Source organism: Phacochoerus africanus, chromosome 11 (assembly GCF_016906955.1).
Source record: "Phacochoerus africanus isolate WHEZ1 chromosome 11, ROS_Pafr_v1, whole genome shotgun sequence".
Lineage (NCBI taxonomy): Eukaryota > Metazoa > Chordata > Mammalia > Artiodactyla > Suidae > Phacochoerus > Phacochoerus africanus.
The window spans coordinates 123,492,266-123,506,150 of NC_062554.1; the positions used below are offsets into that span (position 1 = coordinate 123,492,266).

At 38.2% G+C, this 13,885-nt stretch overlaps 1 protein-coding gene across 1 annotated transcript in view; it reads left to right on the forward strand.

The window, feature by feature from the left end:
• DHX9 (DExH-box helicase 9) overlaps positions 1–13,885 on the forward strand; it is a 42,046-nt gene that overhangs the window by 24,139 nt on the left and 4,022 nt on the right. The window contains exons 15-26 of the mRNA XM_047751842.1: positions 2,373–2,529; positions 3,218–3,318; positions 5,252–5,465; positions 5,651–5,745; positions 6,041–6,114; positions 7,619–7,771; positions 9,619–9,779; positions 10,578–10,689; positions 11,272–11,433; positions 11,544–11,671; positions 13,250–13,479; positions 13,637–13,752. Of these exons, the coding sequence (XP_047607798.1) occupies positions 2,373–2,529; positions 3,218–3,318; positions 5,252–5,465; positions 5,651–5,745; positions 6,041–6,114; positions 7,619–7,771; positions 9,619–9,779; positions 10,578–10,689; positions 11,272–11,433; positions 11,544–11,671; positions 13,250–13,479; positions 13,637–13,752 (1,703 nt within the window). The remainder of the gene's footprint in view (positions 1–2,372; positions 2,530–3,217; positions 3,319–5,251; positions 5,466–5,650; positions 5,746–6,040; positions 6,115–7,618; positions 7,772–9,618; positions 9,780–10,577; positions 10,690–11,271; positions 11,434–11,543; positions 11,672–13,249; positions 13,480–13,636; positions 13,753–13,885) is intronic.

Sequence of the window (13,885 nt, forward strand, 5' to 3'; positions counted from 1 at the left end):
TTACTGTTGTGGCGCCATGGGTTAAGGATCCAGCTTTGTTTCCATCTCTGGTGGTGCAGGTTTGATCCCTGGCCTGGTACAGTGGGTTAAGGATCTCATTTTGGTATAGCTGTGGTGTAGTTACAGATGCAGCTTGAATTCAATCCCTGGCCCAGAAACTTGCATATGTTGTGGATGTACCTAAAAAATAAATAAATACTTACAGGGAAGTTTTATGTCCAGAAATAGCCAGGACTCACACAGAAGAACAGAAGGGCAGGTCTTGCTTTACAGATATCAGGACTTAATTTTTAATTTTCTAGCAACATATTTTAAAAGGTGAAAAGAAACAGGTAAAATTAATTCAGGAGATATATTTTCACCATGTAATTAGTATGAAAAAGATATTAAGGTTTTTTTTACATTCTCTTTCATATTAAACCTGCAAAACCTGTGTACTTACAGCACGTCTCAATTCAGATTGGCTACATTTATGTGTTCGACACAACTGTATTGGGCATCATAGTTCTAAACCTTCTGGAAGAATTTCTTAAAACATGAAATGCATTAACCATGAGTCAAAAGACTGAAGTATTCATCTCTTAATCTTAAGATCATTTATTCACTCAGAAGATACTTTAAGGAGAAGTGCAAGCTAGAAGATTCCAATACAGACAACAAAGAGTCAGAAATATATAAACACTTCCTACAAGTCAGTAAGAAAAGTACAGATGACTTAGTAGAAAAATAAGGAAAAATACAGGCATTTTTAGAAAGAGGAATTATATTCGGCTGATAGGCATGAGGTATTCAGCCTCATTGGTGAATGGGAAAGTACAGTTGAAGGCCATATTAAGATAATCTTGCTTTATATCCATTTGATTAATAAAATTTAAGTGGTGATGCCAGATATTAGGGAATGTAAATATCATTGAAATCTCTTGTCCATTGCTCATGGTAGTTTATAAACTGGTGGAACACCTTCAGAAAATAGTTTTGAGTTTTATCTCCTGAAGTTCAGTGTTTACACACCCTGTGAGTACAGTTCCATACCTGCACTTAACCCATAGAAACTTGCACAGGTACCACAGGAAACAGGAATAAGAATGTTCAGGGTAGCAAATGCTCCCAATAGTCAAATCTTAGAAATAACCCAGATACCTTCAGTAGGCACTACCAGATATCTGCTGGTGAATTAATTGGTGTATTCATACATTAGGATATTAAACAGTCATCAGAAAGAAAAACTGGTGACGCCCAAGTCACTCTTAGCAGTGATATTAGTATGTGAAAAAGGAAATCTCAAAAGATTACATAAAATACCATACCAAGTTAAGAGTAGGTACATTTAAAAATATGCGTATGTGGGAGTTCCTGCTGTGCTGCAATGGGATCAACAGTGTCTTGGGAGCCTGGGATGCAGATTCAATCCCTGGCCCAGCACAGTGGGTTAAGGATCTGGCTTTGCTGCAGCCATGGCGTAGGTTGCAACTGTGGCTTGGATCTGATCCCTGGCCTGGGAACTCCATGTGCCACAGGGCGGCCAAAAAAGAGAGAAAATGAGTATGTGGAGTTAACGCTATGGCACAGTGAGTTAAGAATCTGACCGTAGTGGCTTGGGTTGCTGCAGAGGTCTTAGTTCTATCCTCAGCCTGGCGCAGTGGGGTAAAGGATCTAGTGTTGCCTCAGCTACGGTTCAGGTTCAGTTCCTGGCCCGGGAACTTCCATATGCCACAGGTAATGGCCATTAAAATATTTTAAAAATATGTATATATATGTATATTATACATATATATAGTTATCTATATAGATGAGAGGAAAGGTGTATGAAAAGATTTAACACGGTGGATTTGTCTGGTTTGGGGAGGCAGACTGATGGACTTGAGGACCACACAGTCAGAAAAGTTTTGTCTGAGTTGTAGCTTTCATGTTGTTTGGTGAGTTGATGGAAATCTTACATTATTAAATAATAAATGGCTTGACCATTATTTCATTTGAACTAAATCCAGCCTTTTCAACATTTTTAAAATTAGCTTTAACAGGTGATTGGAAAATGATTTTTGGTTTATGATGGCTTTTTTCTCAAGTTAGTGTACCTACATATATAATTCATTGAGAATTTTGAGATGAGTTCTTTTCCTCTCATTAATGGTTTTTATTCTTTTTCCTTACCCTAATAGCACTCATTTCTAATCACCACAGCTAATAGGCAGCAGCTGTTTTTAAAATAATATGACTGCATCCCACTGTAATCCTTTTACCTATAGGCCATCTAAGAAACTGAATTTTACTGATGTTTTATGGTTGTATAACAAAAGAAATCTTTTAGATATATCTCAATAGCAAGGACTTTTAATATTTTGTTTTGTTTTTTTCCATTTGTTTGTCAACAGACTGACTTCCTTTTAGTGGTGCTGCGTGATGTGGTTCAGGCTTATCCTGAAGTTCGCATTGTTCTCATGTCTGCTACTATTGACACCAGCATGTTCTGTGAATATTTCTTCAATTGCCCAATCATTGAAGTTTATGGGAGGACTTACCCAGTTCAAGGTAAATATTGTAAGAGTGGGGAGGGACGGTGAACTTGTTTTGTGCAGTACTGGTGGATTTTCTTAATCCTGGATGTGCGAGTAATAGTTTAAAGGATATTTAAAATACAGTCCAAATTAGGGTATTGAATGCATTATAGCATTCTTGGGGTTTTAGTCATGCAGTAATGAGTTTCATTCTCCCTTTGAGGAGTTTGCATATCCAGTAAATTTCCTCTCTTTTATTTAGAGCTAAACTTTTAAAATTTTATATAAGAGAATCCTTTGTAGAGCCAGAGCAGGCAGATTTTGAAACAAGATTAAGGTGTTTTCAAGGTAAAATACTGTGTTGATGTTAATTTCTTTCTGTATCCAACTCCCACACCATGGAAGTGTACAGCATAGAGCGTTCATGCACTCTGTGAATGTTTGATTTGAATAGCGTACATAGCGGATACCCTGACTGGCTTTGTGGGAACAGGTATTAGAGATACCTCGCCTCCTTCAAGGTCCAGGATAAGGGAACACTGAGTTTTATTGGGAAGAGAGGTTATTGCCACTAGAACTTCTAAAGAAATGTAGATTGAAATTGTAACAAGTGAGATTGAAGGGTGTGAAGGTAGTTTTGAATTATGAATTAGAAGATGAATCTTAAAGACTGCTCTGTTTTGCAAGTTGATAGTACTTACCTGACTGAATTGCCCTGGCAGAATATTTTTTGGAAGACTGTATTCAGATGACCCACTTTATTCCTCCACCAAAGGACAAGAAAAAGAAGGATAAGGACGATGACGGTAGTGAGGATGATGATGTAAGTGCATTTCATGAAGAATTTTCGTTATGGGCAAATTGTTACTGCAAAAAAAGAGACTGGGGGTGTTTAAAAACTCCAGCAGGCTTTGCTGCTCCGAGTATTTTCCATGAGCTACAGCACCTGGGAACCTGATAGGAAGAGACTTGTGCCCAACCCCAGATCTGCTAGATGAGACTCTGGGTGTTAACAAAGTCTCCAGCTGACCCTGTGTACAATAAAGTTTAAAGAAGCAGCAGCTGTAGTCCTAGATTAGAGAAACTATATGGTCATGATATTATCAGAGAGAGTTAAAATGGGGGTTGATGGAGGGGTCTTCTAAGAAGAAACAGGAAAGAAAAATAACACTTATTTTAGGGTGCTTAAGAGTTGGACCAGTGGTATTTAAAAATGTATCTTGGGGAGTTCCCGTCATGGCGCAGTGGTTAACGAATCCGACTAGGAACCATGAGGTTGCGGGTTCAGTCCCTGCCCTTGCTCGGTGGGTTAACGATTCGGCGTTGCCGTGAGCTGTGGTGTAGGTTGCAGACGCGGCTCGGATCCCGCGTTGCTGTGGCTCTGGCGTAGGCCGTTGGCTACAGCTCCGATTCAACCCCTAGCCTGGGAACCTCCATATGCCGCGGGAGCGGCCCAAGAAATAGCAGCAGCAACAACAACAACAAAAAGACAAAAAATAAAAAAATAAATAAAAATATATCTTGAATCTGGAAATTTGAATAGAATGAATTCTATAAGACAGCCAGCAGTGCAGAATATGATAAAACACAAACTGGGATTGGATATTTTTAATCAGAAGACTTGAATGTATGAAAAGCAGGAGTTCCCTCTGTGGCTCAGCAGTTAATGAACCCAACTAGGATCCATGAGGACGAGGGTTCAATCCCTGGCATCACTCAGCAGGGCAAGGATCCAGTGTTGCCATGAGCTGTGGTGTAGGTCGCAGCGGTGGCTAGGATCCTGCGTCACTGTGGCTATGGTGTAGGCTGGTGGCTATAGCTCGGATTTGACCCCTATCCTGGGAACTTCCATGTGCCACAGTTATGGCCATAAAAAGCAATAAATAAATACATAAATGAGAAGCAAATTAGAAATTTAGGGATGTCATCAATTGTAAAAAAACTATGTTTCTCATTACTGAAGTCTTGGTTTATGATTGGTTCTAAGCAGACTTTTTCAACGGTTCAGACCACATTATTTCAGAAATAGGTGAAAATGATCAAATACTCTGCACTCATTTAAGAATTAAAGGATTTCATATTTGGTATGAGGGGGCCTGGGAATTACACGGGGAGGCATTTTATGTATGAGGAAGTAATTATAATTGATTGAAAGAGAATCACAAGAGCAAAAAAGTTCATTTATCAGTAAGGAAAATATTTTTTTAAAAACCAAGAGTTTGTAGTCATAAGAGAAACTTGAGAGTTCTCATTGTGGCTCAGCAGATTAAAAACCGGACATAGTCTTTGGGAGGATGCAGATTTGATCCCTGGCCTCACTCCGTGGGTTAAAGGATCCTATGTTGCCCAAGCAAGCTTTGGCATAGGTTGCGGATGAGGCTTGGATCTGGCATTGCTGATGTGACTGACAGGCCAGCAGCCCTGATTTGACCACTATCCTAGGAACTTCCCTTTGCCACAGGAGCAGCCCTAAAAAGAAGAGAAAGTTAAGAAATAAACTTACTAGAAGAAGCCATTAGAAGTTGAGAGTCAGATTTAAGAGTTTGTTTGAAGTACTGGTCAGAGAAAAATTGAATATGTCATTGTTTGAAAATTGAACTATATGTCTTTGTGCCAGATATGACTAATTAGATAAACTTAATAAGGATACTAAGTGTCATTTAATAAGGGTCATTTGAACATACAGAACAAATGTAGGAAACTTATGAGCTGTAGTAATTGAGACATCCAAAATATATCTTCCTGGTTTTTTGCAGGCAAATTGTAACCTGATCTGTGGGGACGAATATGGTCTAGAAACAAAGATGAGCATGGCTCAGTTGAATGAGAAGGAAACTCCTTTTGAACTCATCGAGGCTCTACTTAAATACATTGAGACCCTTAATGTTCCTGGAGCTGTGTTGGTTTTTCTACCTGGCTGGAATTTGATTTATACTATGCAGAAGCATTTGGAAATGAATCCACATTTTGGTATGAGTCTCTATTGAATTCTCAACTATTTGGGAGTAAAAACGAATGTTTTTGCTTGTGCCCTAGCCAACATGTGAAAACAGAATTTAGTATTATAAGAATTTTTGATTAAAAATATGCATAACATAGAACAGTTTTAAACTAGGCTCCTATTTTTAGATCTTAACCTTTCCGTATTGTTATAGGAAACCATAGGTATCAGATTCTGCCTCTGCATTCTCAGATTCCTCGAGAGGAGCAGCGCAAAGTGTTTGATCCAGTGCCAGCTGGAGTAACCAAGGTAAGTATTAGACATGACAGTTACTGGGTGGGGAGTGACACAGATTAAAAATGTTATAGGCCTTCAAAGAGCCATCCCCCCAAATTGTAATTCATCCAAATTGAGGAAGAGAAAAGCTCTCTTTCTGAGCTTAGTATGTTTTTCAAGTATCAGGTCAATTAGTGAGTGATCTTTTTTTTTTTAAGACTTATGTAAATCTCTAGTTATTTGTTGCATAAGCAGATCATTCCTTTTAAGTGTATAGTAGGAAAATATTTTCTGAGATGTAATTTTTCTTAATGTCATTTCTACACAGGTTATCTTATCCACAAATATTGCTGAAACAAGCATCACCATAAATGATGTTGTTTATGTCATTGACTCCTGCAAGTAAGTTCCCAAGGAACTCATTTGCTAGAATAGATCTTTATAATCCTCTGTATAGTGTCTAGAATAAGTTAACAGAATCAAAAACACTTTTTTGTTGTTGTTGTTGTCTTTTTAGGGTCGTACTCGCAGCATATGGAGGTTCCCAGGCTAGGAGTCAAATTGGAGCTGTAGCTGCCGGCCTACTTCACAGCCATGGCAACGCCAGATCTGAACCAAGTCTGCAGCCTATACCACAGCTCACAGCAATGCTGGATCCTTTAACCCATTGAGTGAGGCCAAGGGATCAAACCTGCGTCCTCATGGATACTAGGATTCGTTTCTGCTGAGCCACAATGGGAACTCCAAAAACCTTATTTTTAAAACTTTTAGTTCCCTGAGAGCTCAGCAGGTTAAAGATCTGGCGTTGTCAGTGCTGTGCTGTGGGTTTAATCCCTGGCCCAGGAACTTCTACATGCTGTGGGTGCCTAACAAAACCATGTCCGTATTCTTATACTGTCAAATTGACTGTGCCATATCTTTGGGTACTGAGTTATAGGCTAATTAATGGTGATTCTTGGTGTTGATCATCTCTTCAGTTATCATGGTAGAAAGTAACAAAGTTTAAATAGTAACTTCTGACTGTCCACTGTTGTTGTCTGCTGGTATTTTACTCATTTCCCATTGAGTGTTTCCACTGACCACTGCTATACAGTGGCATAGAATGCTGTTTGGTTTATAAAGATGTCCAGTGTTTAGCTCAGGACAAATGTTCTACTTTTAGGATCCTCATTTAAGAGTTAAGACTTCAAAAAAAAAAAGTGAAAGACTTTTAGACCTCATGTGTGGTATAAGATAGCCTGGGAAATACACAGGGAGGCATTGTGTATAGATAAAGAATTATATGGTAATCAATACACAGAGGACAAAGATGTCAAAACTTGGTTCTATCTCGCCACCTTATGCCCCGTGTCTTCTCTGTATAGTGCCTAAGCTTGTCCTGGCAATTGAAAAATCTTTGCCCGTGCCTACTTTAGGGAATAGTGAATAGCACTCAGCTCTTTCTGTGCCAATCCCAGTCATTTGGTGCCAGCTGCCTGTGTGTAACACAGATTTTGAGGTTGCTTAGCAGGGTAGAAGAACCACGCCATCATGATTTGGTGAGGTCATCTGAAGTGCCACATATTCTCGTTTAGCTTCGTAGATTGCCTGAGAGTTAAGCTAAATTCTGGAATAGAGTTGGCTTGAGTAATTACCACATGCTTAGGTATCTGTGCCAGATTCTGTTTAAATGCTATACAGTCATTCACTTAATGATTATAAATACACTATGAGGTGTAGGTAGTAGTTATTATACACATTTTCAGGTGAGGAAAATGAGGCACAGAAACATGAGTAACTTGGTTGAGGTCATCTAGCTGGTAAGTGGCACGCTTTGTAGGTCTTAGTCTTTCACGTAGTAGAAATATGGTAGTTATGTGTTGATAGTATATGTGAGTTTTACAATTAACCACTCTTTCCTAATTAGGCAAAAAGTGAAGCTGTTCACTGCTCACAACAACATGACCAATTATGCTACAGTGTGGGCATCCAAAACAAACCTTGAGCAGCGGAAAGGACGAGCTGGTCGTGTACGGCCTGGGTTCTGCTTTCACCTCTGCAGCCGAGCTCGTTTTGACAGGTATGAGCAATTCTGGAATAAAGAGTGAATTTTTTTTTTTTTTTTAACCTTTTACAAACAAACCTCCCTTCCTCACACTCCTTTGCCCTGCCATAAACTTCCTGAACTTAAGTGAATTGGAGGAAACTTAGCTTTCTCCAATCACTTAGCAAGATTGTGTTGAGAATGTAAAGAAATAAGAAATTATTAATGGTGGCATGTTTGATACCAGTTAACTATTTACTAATAACCTTTTTAAAGCATGATACATGTTTTCCCCATTAAAAAAGGGGGAAAAGGATATATGGGCATAATTCTGGCACCACATAGTTTTACCACTTTGGGATTACTGATACTTATGAATTGGTTAACTGTCTGAAAGATACATTAAAATAACAGTACTTTTGTATTTATAGAATTATACCACACCCCCACGCCCACTGTTAGCACATCACCTCTCACATGATCCTCATGTGTCTGAGAAAGAGAGGGCATTATTTAGGTAAGGAAAGCAAAGCTTAAGGAGCTTAGCCGACTAATCCAGGACTGAAATCCAAGCCTGTTACTACCTTGTCCATCTCCACAGAGCTTTTAGGGGGAAGTTTTTGGATGAGACCAATTAGTTTAAAAAACCCTTAACTTTCGGAATTACAGATTTAAGGTATATATCTAGTTATATGTTTCTTGAAACCCATTTGGTATACTTAAGTTTTAACCAGTTGGTTATAGAGATAGTGTTAGGGTGTATTTGAGAGAGAGAGAGACTAATTTAGGTGGCCAGATGTATATAATACACTGAGGAAAAATCAAAGCTGGTTTGATTTGTTTTTATACTGATAACATATGGCTCTCTAGTAATTAATTGTAAATGTAGGTTTATTTGAGTGTCATAAGTTAAGGCAGGAGACTGGCTGTAACATTTGGAAGATACTTGATTCTTTTTAAAGGTTGAATTGTCCTTTGAAGAAACAAGTTCTGTACTCTTAACATCTTAATGTAAAACCACCTACCAACTAGCAACACCATGAATAGATCTGTAAGGGATTTTTGTTCTTTTCTCCATAGGATGACGAATAGATAATGCCTATCTGTGTTTTTATAAACTTGATTTAAGCTAATCTAAGTCTTGCTAGCAGTGTTGGAATCCACCTCTAAATGGCTCCCATGAACCTTCATTATGTAAATAATGCAGAATTATCCTGAGACTTGGATTTTAATATTATTTAAATCTCTTTCCTCTTTTGAGAAAGGAAGATAGTGAAATTCTAACCGCATGGGGTTTGTTTGAGAATGGAGTCAGTTACGTAAAATGCTGAGAAAAAAGCTTGGCACGTATTAAGCTCTCAGTAAACATTAGCTATTATCATTGTTAATTTATATTAATAGTTTTCATTGTTAATATTTTAAAGGGTTAGATAATGTGTAAGATCTTTCCAGTGGCACTAAATTTACCTGAATGAGGAAGTGGGGGAAGAGGTTACAGGGAAATGTTAGTATGAGCTTGTATCGCCCATAAAAGGTCTTGCTACCATTTTTAACTCAAGTTTGTCAGGAGGCAGGACCTGAAGAAGCCCTAGGTGGGGGTAATAACATTAGGGATTTGGGGTAATTTTTCATCCTCCTTCATTTCTCAGCTGAAAATACCTCAAGCTGTAAGTGAAGTCATAAGCCACTACTCAGTTAAGGTCTTGTCTAGAGAGCCTTTGTAGGAAATACGCAATGTTCTTTGGTGATTTAAAAGGATAAGCTGGGGGCAATTCCATATCCCTGATCATCTGTACAAAATTTGAGTGTACACAAGAGAAGATGGTTGTTTTACACTTAACTTTTTCTTTCTTTTTCTCTTTTTTTTTTCAACTTTTTCTTAGACTCGAGACCCACATGACACCAGAGATGTTCCGAACACCATTGCATGAAATTGCTTTGAGCATAAAACTTTTGCGTCTGGGAGGAATTGGCCAGTTTCTGGCCAAGGCAATTGAACCTCCACCTTTGGATGCTGTGATTGAAGCGGAGCACACACTTAGAGGTACCTGCAAATACAGACCTGCCTAATACTTACCAGTTATACCATCTGTCTTATCCTGGCAAATAACACTGAACAAATGAGTCAAGAAGAGGATACAGCCCACAGGGCTATGATAATAAGGTTTTCAATGTACATGGTATGGTCAGAATATAAAATGAGCAACATAAATGAAGAAAGAGATAATGTGACTCTTATTTGGGGGGGGGAATGGAGAAAAGACAGGTGTTCTCTCGTAACCAGTATTTTATGGATCAGAATATGAATTACTTATGATACCCAGTGTCTTATGTACATCTCTTAGAACATCTGTTTATGTTTTCTGATCACTTATGGAAGCACTGTAGTATAGTAGAAAATAAGAGCATTGGAGCCAACGAAGAACCTGAATTTGAATTTTGACTCTTGTGCTCATCTGCTTTGTGCACGTTAGACTTTTATTCTCCAAATTTCATTTCTTTCTGAAAATTATCAACGGATGTTATCAGACTTATAGCATTTATCTACTTAGGCTACTGTTATACTTATTTCTGTGATTATAGACTTCTCATGGACTGTACTCAGCTTTATACCCAATAGGATTTAATTCTAGTACCTTCTTCATGTTAGGTGTTCTTGAATTTGGTTTTTTTAGTGAAGAGAATTGTTGGCCACAGGCGTGGTGCTGGCAGTTGGCTTGACAATTGATGAAAACTTCAGTGCAGTATCCAAACCTTAATCTATAAAGAAATGTTTCCTCTTTGCTTGGGTTAAAGGGATGTTCATAACTATTTCTGCTCACAAAGAAATATCTCCTTACAGAACTTGATGCATTAGATGCCAATGATGAGTTGACTCCTCTGGGACGAATCCTGGCTAAACTCCCCATCGAGCCTCGTTTTGGCAAAATGATGATAATGGGGTGTATTTTCTAGTAAGTTCTTTGTTTTATTGCTAATAAATAGAACAATTTCTCAGAATCTACCCCTCTTTCCCATGAAAACAGGATACGCTTGAATAGAAGAAAACTAAGTGGTCTTTAGTAGAGAACTGGTGTACTTTAGATACCAAGAAAAGTGCGAAATGAGAAGAACAAATAGTTGCAGTAGATGGACACTGGGGCCCAACTTGTCGGGGGGAAAGCACAAATTTCTCAAGAGAGAAGTGCTGTTCTTCTGAGGAGATTAAGTAGTTATCCTTGAAAGATAAATAGTATAGGAAGTCAGGTATAGTTTATCAGCAAGTTTTGAAGATGAAGAGATTTGTTAAGATGCAGGAGAATAGGAAAGGAAACGTAATACTTAGTCAATTTATAATAAATATATGTCCATTAGTACCAGGTCTCATGTTTCTCCCCTTTTTTGCTTTGGAGAGCAGCTATAAAAATTCTTGTAAAGCCATTTCAGTGTTAACAAAGTAGGATCATAGCCAGTAAAGACTGACCCACGGTTGACAGGACTGCCTGAGTTGCTAGAGCAAGAATGTGATCTAAACTGAATTTTCTTGTCTGTTTCAGCGTGGGAGATGCTATTTGTACCATCTCTGCCGCCACCTGCTTTCCAGAGCCTTTCATCAGTGAAGGAAAGCGATTGGGTTACATCCATCGAAATTTTGCTGGAAACCGATTTTCTGATCATGTGGCCCTTTTATCAGTATTCCAAGCTTGGGATGATGCTAGGTATGGGCTTGAAAGAGAAGAGTTACAATATTTGGGTAAACTATAGTTTGTAAACTATATCTAGTTCGCTGGGCTTTGGAAATGACTCTTAACAAACATGTTTGTTTTAGAATGGGTGGAGAAGAAGCAGAGATACGTTTTTGTGAGCATAAAAGACTCAATATGGCTACACTAAGAATGACCTGGGAAGCCAAAGTTCAGCTCAAAGAGATTCTGATTAATTCTGGATTTCCAGAAGGTAAGATTCTCACATTCTTAAGACATGTCTAAAGTAACCTTAATGTCATACGTGCGTATTGACAGTGCAGTGTGTTTTAGCTTCAGACATTGGACCCTATGCCTTTCCTATGTCCCCAGCTATTTCTTAGTTCTTTGAACTGGTGATAATCATGTGGTCATATTAGTTTAGGTTTTGGCTTTTTTGTTTGTTTTAGGGCTACACCTGTGGCGTATGGAAGTTCCCAGGCTAGGTTTTGAATTGGAGCTGGAGCTGCTGGCCTGTGCCACAGCAATAGCAACACAGAATCTGAGCCTCGTCTGCCACCTATACCACAGCTCATGGCAACACTGGATCCTTGACCCCCTGAGCAAGGCCAGGGATCAAACCAGCGCCCTCGTGAATACTAGTAGGGTTTGTTTCCTCTGTGCCACAACGGAAACACCCATATTATTAGTTACATTTCCTTTAAAAGGATGTAGATGATGGTGTCCAAATTGTAATTTAGTACCCTGATGATTTAATAAGTGAGAATTGTGCTACTTTGGGTGGATTTTTTAAAAATCTATTTTGTAAAGAACGCCAGTTTAGCTTTTAGAATGAGGAGTTTATTGAATAAACTCAAGTGATTTGTGAAGTGATTTTATTTATTGCCCATATATTCATTTTTAGATGAGAAGGAAACTCTACCATGTTAAATTTTAGTGGCTTTTAAGGTTTTAGTGTACAGATGTTACAGAGGACTTTGATATGTGATGTAGAAACAGTAATCCAGCTGTTCCTTGTGTGAATTTGAGCTATTATACTTTTCTTCTCCAGCTAGATGAAAAGAGGTATTTCTTAAAACACCAAGAACTGGAACACATAGCCAGAAAGGACTATTTAGTTGAGAGAGATAAGGTGTTTGGGCAAGGTCAGAGTTGTTCTCTTCTGTTATAAATTGACTGAATTTGTAATTTTTTAAAATTGAAAGAAAAGAGAATATTTTTGTATTATAGACTCTTTGCAACAGTCCTTTGATGCAGATATTATTAACCCCATTTTATAGATGAGGAAACTGATGAATTTTATCAAGTACTTGTCCAAACTCAATTATTTAGGAAGTTACAAGACTATGGCTCAGGTTTTCTAGAACAAAATATATCCAATTCTTAGTGCTTACCCTCATACTTCCCATATGGTGGGGTACCCATTAAAGCATAGACTGGGTGAAATGTTAGCCTTCTTCTAGAGGGTTCCTCTTCAGTCGTCATTCACCTCTTAGAGAAGTAAAAGCTATTTTAAAGCAATAAATGAAACATTTTGTGGTCTCAACAGTCTAGCTCTTACTCTGAGAGAAGATGGTTAATTGCGGAAAGTTTTTTTCTTTTTAGTAATTACTCCCAACTTATGTCGAGACTGTAAAAGAATATAGACATTTTAATTTTCTTATTGTGGAGACTCAGAATTTCTCCTTGTCTCAGTTCTGAGAAGAGAGGAAGTTAGGTTATTTGAAAGAGGGTGGGGGCAGTCACTTCTTCTAATTCTCATAGTTTACATGCAATGTGAGGACTAGCCAGGTACCTAATTTTTTTCTTTAAATTTCCTTTCTCTTAACAGATTGTTTATTGACCCAAGTGTTTACTAACACTGGACCAGACAATAATCTGGATGTTGTTATCTCTCTCTTGGCCTTTGGCGTGTACCCCAATGTGTGCTATCATAAGGAAAAGAGAAAGATTCTCACCACTGAAGGGCGTAATGCACTTATCCACAAGTCATCTGTTAACTGTCCTTTTAGCAGCCAAGACATGAAGTATCCATCTCCCTTCTTTGTATTTGGTGAAAAGGTAAGAAAAGTTCAGTTTTGAAGATCTATATTCACTTATTAATGTGCGCAATGGGAACATGAATTTTAATTTTCAAAGCATACTCCGTTTTTATTATGGTAGTTGATTGGCAATTGGAATGTCAACTATTTCCTCTTGCCCTTTTCTCTCTCTTCAGATTCGAACCCGGGCCATCTCTGCTAAAGGCATGACCTTAGTCACCCCACTGCAGCTGCTTCTCTTTGCCTCCAAGAAGGTCCAGTCTGATGGACAGATTGTGCTTGTAGATGACTGGTATGGATTTTCAGATGTGAATTCAATTGAATTCTTAGAATTGAAATGTAATAGAATTTAACTGGTAATTAAATCTGAAAAATGGCGAGATTTGATGGCACAAGTGAGGTGCTTTATAACATTGTCTTTTGGG